Consider the following 8,195-nt stretch of genomic DNA (forward strand, 5'->3'; position numbering starts at 1 on the left):
TCATAAGGTGAAATTTTCAATCAATTGTAACTACAGGAATCCATTTGCCTATTTTAAAAGATAAGGGATAATTATGACATTAATTGAGACTTGGAGGTACTTTTCGTTTTCTTTTCTCTTCAGGGCCCTGTCACCAAACACACACACACACAAAATAAAAAGGTTACAGTCTTATTGCGCAAGCACAATAAACCCCAAAAATGGCATTAATGGGAGACGATGGACGCGGCTACGAGTTGGCGCGGAAGCTGGAATGCCACGGCGTGTGGCGGTCTTGGCTTGGGGATTCTCTCTACTCGACCTTCATCCACTTTCTCTCTTCGCAGTCCTCGTGGGACGCCTTCATGCGAGCCGACGACTCCAAGACCAAGACCCAGATCCAGCTTCAGCTCCGTGCCCGTGCCCTCCTTTTCGACAAGGCCTCCGTCTCCCTTTTCCTCTGCCGTAGCAATCAATCCTCATTGTCTGCCGCTATCCCAAAGCTCAATCCTAATTGTAAGTTTTTTATTTATACGTCTGTCCAATTCATCGTATTAGGCTATTAGCTAGAGTTGGTTTTCTTGTTGTGTCAAATTGTCTCAATTTGAAATTTGGTTTCAGTTTTGTTTTTGTGTCTCTTTTAATTATACAAAAGATTCCCAATTACAGAGCACTATTCAGTTTGCATATTTTCAGATGAATATTTATTAATTTTTGCTTTAGTTTCTCCATCTCTCTGTCTTTCTTCAACCATCCAATTTTATGGCTGAGTATGAGTTGTATATTTTAACGTGTATCAATTGTTTCTTTTTCTTCCTTTTAACACTTTAGGCTGTGTTTTCATCCGGGTCTTCCTTTTCCTTTAAATTCTATATTTGTTTACATGTATTCCAGATTTGGAGTTGCATGGTGATGACGTTTATTTCACTTTAGAAAATGGCACACAAGATGCGGATCAGCTCCAACCAGCGGCTGTTTCCAATACTACATCATCGAAGGTTTTCATTTTATTCTGATTAGCTCAGTTCCAGTTCTACTTGCAATTGTGAGGATGTTAAGAAAGTCAATTGCTTTATCTTCTTTTACCCCTCTAGAAGCTCCTATTAGACTTTTAGTGCTTCTTGTGGAGCAAGACGGGAGAGCAATAAGTGTTAAGAATCAAATACAGTACTGGAGAACAAAAACTCAAGACAGTTTCGTAACCCAGCTATCTTTTGTTTTTCTATTATAAAAAATTTAAAGGATAGAAAGGAGAGACACTGATCATGTTTTTTTTTTCCTTTTCAGAAAATGTCATAATAACAACAGAATAACAAAAAGGAAAACTGGATTTTGTTCTTGTTTCCTTCTTCTTCAGAAGCCATATTAGTCTCCCTCTAGCACTCACCTTTTCTGTTCTCCCTTTGGCCCCCATTATATGTCTTACCATCCACCATAACCAATTTGAATTTGTAAGAATGTTCTCCTCAATCTAAAACGAATCTGTTTTTTCTTCAGCCAGCACCATATCTATTTTTTTTCTGAGCACACATTTTATGTTGCTATATATTATTTTCAGAATATTGGCTGCACAAGAATGATTATTCGTATCAATTTATGTTGCCAGACTGAAGAACAAGTATGGGATGCTGATTTTGGAGATAATATCATGAAACAATAGGATTGAAAGTCTAGTTAGAGCAAGACGGAATACAGGAGTTGTAATTTTGTTTAAGTTTAAGTTGAAGTACTCGTAAAGGAGTAGCAGAGATTGGATGTATTTGGAGTTACTAGAAATGCTTGAAAGTAAGCGGCTTTTATATTTAGGTTTAGTTGTTCATTGAGATATATTTGGAGTTTTTCAAATGAATAATTCTGGTTGAATGAAGTGGAGTTCCTCCTGCTTTAGTTTTAGGTTTAGTTATTCATGGAGATATATTTAGAGTTATTCGAGTGAATAATGCTGGTTGAACGTAGTGGAGTTCCTCCTGGTTTATTTATTTTTTCCCTTGAATTCTTAATAGATTGGGAGGAAAATTGCAAAGGAGTACTATAATGTTGCCTGTGTTCTATGGACAACATGTCGGACCATTAAGAGATATCTACATAGATTGAGTGTGGATGATATGATTGATAAACGGTGAAACATAAAGTATTAGAATAATACATGAGCACATTAAAGTAATGCCTATTAGGGTATTTATGAGGAAACTGATTGAGATGGTGATGTAGGACAATTCCATTCTAAATAGGATTTCTAGAATTTATCTTTTCTTGTTTAGAATATGATTTCTTATTCTTTCTTGTTTAGAATAGGATGTTCAACAAGCAAACACTGGATTGAAGGGGGTACTGTCTAACAACCACCTTCTTGGACTACTACCGATGCTTACACAAGGCCAAACCTTAAGATGTACTTTAGATGTTGTTAAACAAGTCATCTTTCCAATGTCGGCCCTAATAGGTGGCTAGTTGACTTTGTCGAAGATGAAGAAGAGATTGAGGAGACTTAAGATGGCTGTAAAGTTACTATTAGGATGATGGAAAAGCGGTCACTCGTATTGTGAAATGACTTCTCCCGACCTCAAAGAAACAAGATGATAGTCAACGTCACAAGATCTTTCGCACATGCTGCACAATCGATAGCAAAAGGTATGTAACATTAGTGTTGACAGCAGCAGTAGCATGGAGAATGTCGTCTCCAGAGCCTAAACTTGAAGATGAAAATGACACCAACCCCTTCCAAGATTGCATGGATTAAAAAAGGTACAAAAGTTCAAGTGATGGAAGTTTGCATAGTTCCTATATTAATTGGGAAGTACCACGAGGATGAGGTTATATGTGACGTAGTTGATATGGATGCTTGCCACTTCCGGTTTGGAAGACCATGGCTATTTGACATCGATGCCACTTACAAAGGTCGAGACAACACTTATTTTTTGGTAGTACGATAAAAAGATTATCTTGCTGCCCTAACAAAAGCAATCCAAAGAAGTTTTTCCTACTAAAGGTGAATGACAGTTCTTCACTGGTATTCTCAGGCCTGAATTTCTCGAGTTCAAGTTAGGTTCAAATCCTCACAACGTGATGACTGTTTGGAGTATTTTCCTCATAATTGATTGATTTCTTCTTATTCAACCAAACTCGAGGTCAAGTTTTCTTTTAGTTGGAGACAAGGATATATGACAATTCTATTCTAAATATGATTTCTAGTTATAAAAATTTATCTTTTCTTCTTTCTTGTTTTGTATATGTTTCTTCTGTCATGTTTGGAATATGATTTCTTTTTCTTTCTTAATTGGAATATTATTTTACTTTCTTGTTATGATATGATTTTCCCTTTTATTCCTTTTTGGGATTTTAATTACGATACGATCATCTTTCTAGTCATTAGGATTATAGAATTAATTTTTCTATTTAAGCAAAACTTTGTACACTTTTTCACTCACCAATTTTTCAAAACAATCAAATTATTTTCTACAAATTTTCGAGTTTTTCAATTTTGTACATGTTTTATTTTGGACCATATGATTTGGTTTAGTGGAGGCCTGTAGTTGCACCGTTTAAGAAAATTCATGAAGTAGGATGGCCTAAAATCATATCAAATGTTCTTAAAAAGGATTTGAAATATGTGACTTCGTATTGGTGATGAACTTGATAGAGTAGATTGTAAAAAGAGGATACTGTCAGCCAATCACAGATAAGCATAGCACAATGCTTGCGAGTTACACATCTAGAAATTCTTGAATTATCAAGCCATTTTAGATTATTTCATTTTAAGGATAGCAGGACCTGGAATTTCAGTATAAAGCCCCCATTCTTTTCCTAAACATCTATAATTGTCTCCTGTTCTGGTGGTTTCATTCTCTCTCTTCAGTGCCTTGACATGATTTTTTTGTAACAACATGGTGTTACAATTCATGTTTTACAATTTTTATGGTTGCTTGTTTGCTAATTGATTGCTCCGAAGGCTCAAGTCGATGAGAGGAGTATATTTTAATCCAGTTTGATTTGGAAGTAGGAATTGATCACAAGAACTATTGAACTATAACTGTAAAAATTGTACACCTTTGCCTTGGTTGCAAATAGACCTTTCCGGTAAGGTCGACGGGGGAGTCCGGGCAAAATTTTTTAAGTGTTATAGGGTACTTTGGAAAATAGGCACATGTATTAGGTCGTTCTAATATTTTTCTCATATATAAGGTTTGTTTGAGCCACATTATTTTCAAAAAAATACATTTTTCAACAGTAATTTGACATCATTTCAATCACACATTTTTCAATAAAATAATATTACACGCAAATCTAAAATTTTTCCTTATTTTTTAACCACTCATTTCCCATTGATTTAACATGAATAATGCATTTTTTCCTAGAATGTGGCTCAAACATGGGCATAATATTTTTGAAGTACTTGTTCTTATTCATCTCTTACTTCTCACTGTGCCAGAATGTCTCTCTCGTTTCTTATTTGTTATTTTAATGCAACAATTTCTTCTGCCCATCTGATATTATTCTCACATCTCACAGGGTCAATCCAAAGCATGTCTTGGTGCTGGATCAAGGTTTAGTGAAGTAGAAGTTGATGCTGTTTCCCAAAGGTTTAAGCCTGAAGAATTGCCAGAAACATGGTATAGTCAGTTCTATAAGAAATACAGAGCAAGTAAATCATGTAAGTTATCGTTTGGTGATAGAGAGTCAGAAAAACGTACGCCTGAGCAGATGCATACATATCTTAGAGTTCTTGAGAATCACAAGAGGAGGAGAATAGCTTTTAAGGAAGATAAGAACTTGAGTTTTGCCAATCCCATGTTGGAACGATCAAACTTGGCTGTAGATGACAGTAGTGCTGTTGATGAAATGCTATTTTTCCCGGAAACAATGTTTACCTTAAATTGTGTCCCAGATAGTGCAGTCTTGAGAACAACTGTACTGGAGAACAATCAGAAAGTGGAGTTCAATGGCGTTCTGGATAACTTACCCCGGATTATGGCCAAAAGCCCTGTTATCAATCCTATTATGATTGAGAGGCTTGGTATCCGTCCGGAATACTTAAACATAGATCAGGGAGGAAGTCAAAGTCGTGGAAAGCATGGATTTCAAGGGAACAGAAAACTTCTTGGTCAAGAACAAGCATCACAGATGTCGCAAAAGGTGGTTGCACGATTACTAACAAGTGCGGGATTTGAAGCTTCTTCTGAAGTTCCTTTGAAAGTTTTGGTGCAGTGTTTGAGTTGTCATATTGGTAAATTAGGTCGTACTTTAAAACTCCTTGCTGATAGTTACAGAAAACAGTGTTCAGCCATGGAGTTACTGAAGATGTTCCTTAAAACGGCTGGATATAGGTAAGTGATGGACTGTTTATGTTGAATTTTTGTAGTGTTTTGTTTTTCTTTGTTACCCTTTTTGTCCGTTCATATTCCTATAGGATCATTTCTGGTGAAACCTGACTGTGTGGGGGTGTTAAGTATGGTTGCTGAGAACTGAGGGTAAATGTTATGTGTAGACTCTTGGAAATCAAATTAGTCTGTTGTTATCTGAATGTTTTACTGGCATATTTTTCACAAGATGTCAAATCTATTTTTGCAAATGTGCTGTCCCCTGGTATTTATATTATTTCCTCTCTAGCTACATGAAGTTCTGCATTCTCACTTTGTTAATTTTTTGTGGATTAAGGAATTTTTTTTTTTTTTTTAAATGAGGTGTTTTGATTTGTTTTTCAGTCTTCTGCTGTGGATGATGATTGTTTCAGGAGAAATTTTCACTGTTTGTAGTCATCTGTACTTGTTTTTGTAAAATTATTTCTTATACCTATTTTCAGTGTCAACTTGCATTGTCTTCGACTATCTAACATGTTTCCCCATTAATCACCAGTAACCTTGGGACTTTATCTGAGCTTGTAAAGGATAATACCAGGAATATTATGCAACAAAGTCACTCCCAAGTACCAGGAATGCAGTTACAGTTGCAAACACAGCATCAAGCTCCAATTCAGCAGCCTCAGCAGGTATAAGTTTATTTTTCTCTTTACTTGCTATTTGTAATGTATATTTCTGTGGTTCTCGGTATATTTTTATGGCTGTATTATAATCGGTTCAGCATTTTACAGACCAAATAAAAGAAGGCTCCTCTCCCATCCCTCTCTTCCAGGCACATCACTGCCAATAATATTTGTTCTCAACTGTTGCTCTGCCCTTCCCAACTAGATTTTCACCTTCAACCTTTCTTCCAGCCCTTCCAGTGCACAGCTACCTCATCTCGCTTCCACGCATAATCACCATTCCCATTTCCTCCCATTACTGCGTCTGGCTTCACCACCTTCATATTGGTTCTACCTCCCTTGTCGTTCAAATTTACATCATTTCCTCCTCTTCCACTTCATCTACCTTCACTGTCCATCGGCCAACACCATCCCCATTCTTCTTCACCCCTGCCTTGTCCTACTGGGAGCCAAGTATTAAAATATTTTCTCATTATTTGAAAGATTTGGGATTTGGTATTTTCATGTAGGTTTGATGTTTTGGAAAATTTATTTCCTTGATCGGTGCTGGTTTTTTGGGTGATTCTAAACAGTAAAAGACATTTTAATGTGTTTAATCTGAATAGGATTTTGTAGTTTTTTGTGGTACTTCTGGATTAGTTTTGCTTAAATAATCTTTATATTTGGTTTTTAACCATGATTATGGGTTCTGAATAGTGGTTGTGCGAGGGTCGGGTGGTTTAATTGTGTCAAATTTGCTTTATGTTGAAGAAAGAACATTATTGATTCATCTTTTTATGTTATAACCAATACTTTAAAGGGAAATGGACATTACATCTTGATTCAAGGTAGGATCAGATTCTAGGCTACTTGTGCATTCCAGGCCGTCTGCAAATTAAAGGGAACATAAAGAGTCATGCCAGGGGAGTCCATCCACCCCCTCCTTTCCCCCTCTTGAATAGTGAATTATGGACAATACTGTGGAGGAGAAAACTACTGTCAGATGAAAACAGGATTGCCACAAGGTTTTATAGAATTTTCTGGCTGAAGGACAGAAACTAATCAAAACTTTAGGCTTTTTAAAAGGCGTTTTGTTGTACGCCAGTTTCTGTTTTAGCCTTGGAGTATTCATGTTGAATAGCATATTCATGGCAATTTGCTCCTGTTGTTATACAGATTTCAAGACAAATGAATCCACAGATGCAGCAGGTGAACTATCTAGCTTTGCAACAACATCAGCAGCAGCAGCAGCAGTGGGAGAGGATGAGAAGACAACAGATGGCACCTCGTCCGGCCATGAATTCGAATATGAATATGGAAAAGGACAGACCTATGGTGCAAGTGAAGATGGAGAATCCTTCTGATTCTCCAATGGATAATAATGCCTTCACATCAATGAATGCCAGACACCCACAGGTGCATCAGTTGAGGCAGCAACAGCTTGCTGCAATATCTACCCTCCGTGCTCATGCCAACAATGCGTTTAGGCCAAAGAATTCTCTTCAAATTCCACAAATCCAGACCTCGTAAAAAACTCTATGAATTAGATTTGATTCTTAGTTTTTTTCTCTTATTATTATTCTTTTGGTTTCATATGCTGCTGCAAGATGTATCTGATATTTATTTATTTTTTTGCAGGAACATGGGAATGGTTAGTGCTCAACCTGTGAAAGTTGAAGGCTTTCAGGAGTTGATGGGTGGAGATGCTTCTATGAAGCATGATTCAGAGGAAAATAAGCTAATTTCTCCTCCAAAGTAATATGCAATACCCCTTTCGACAAAAGGTTGCAATCCTGTTTGGATTCAATAGGTACCCTAGTTCATTTACCTCCCCTTATGTACATCATTAAGACATCTAGTAAGATTATTCGTGTATAATATGATTACTACTACCAACAAATAGAAAGGCAAATGTAACTTTGATCTTTGAGCCTCTTTTCTGGGTGCGGATAAAGATGCACATGCAAACAAGCATATACTTTTGAAAGCCGAGATGCTTGAATCGAGTGCTATTTAATGAAATCTATTGTTTCTTGATTTTGAAAGACCCTTACTTTTTCTTTTATTTTGTAAGTGAAAAATTAAACACGAAAAAGGTTCTTATCCATCTAACGCTTGGATATCTTAAAATGATAATATGAATTCTCCTGGGCTAAAACAAAGATCTTATCATTAGACTCACTTGAAAAGCTTGACTTCTGTACATCTCCTCTCTGTGCTGTCTTCATTATTTCTTTCTCAACAGTTGCATACAAAT

General features: G+C 36.4%; 1 protein-coding gene across 1 annotated transcript; it reads left to right on the forward strand.

The window, feature by feature from the left end:
* Positions 1 to 143: 143 nt before the first annotated feature.
* On the forward strand, positions 144 to 7,960 carry LOC111387265. The gene is made up of 6 exons (XM_023011808.1): positions 144 to 495; positions 874 to 977; positions 4,489 to 5,303; positions 5,833 to 5,965; positions 7,115 to 7,464; positions 7,577 to 7,960. Exons 1-6 carry the CDS (start codon positions 201 to 203, stop codon positions 7,695 to 7,697), a joined length of 1,818 nt encoding a protein of 605 aa, XP_022867576.1. The 5' UTR covers positions 144 to 200; the 3' UTR covers positions 7,698 to 7,960.
* Positions 7,961 to 8,195: the final 235 nt, after the last annotated feature.

Source organism: Olea europaea, unplaced genomic scaffold, assembly GCF_002742605.1.
Source record: "Olea europaea var. sylvestris unplaced genomic scaffold, O_europaea_v1 scaffold3973, whole genome shotgun sequence".
Classification (NCBI taxonomy): Eukaryota; Viridiplantae; Streptophyta; class Magnoliopsida; order Lamiales; family Oleaceae; genus Olea; species Olea europaea.

Bases quoted from the DNA above. Each gene is read 5' to 3' on its own strand.
- LOC111387265 (XM_023011808.1), top strand. From the start codon at position 201: ATGGCATTAATGGGAGACGATGGACGCGGCTACGAGTTGGCGCGGAAG. The intron at 978-4,488 runs GTTTTCATTTTA...CACATCTCACAG, and splicing joins CCAATACTACATCATCGAAG to GGTCAATCCAAAGCATGTCT. The intron at 7,465-7,576 runs GTAAAAAACTCT...ATTTTTTTGCAG, and splicing joins ATTCCACAAATCCAGACCTC to GAACATGGGAATGGTTAGTG.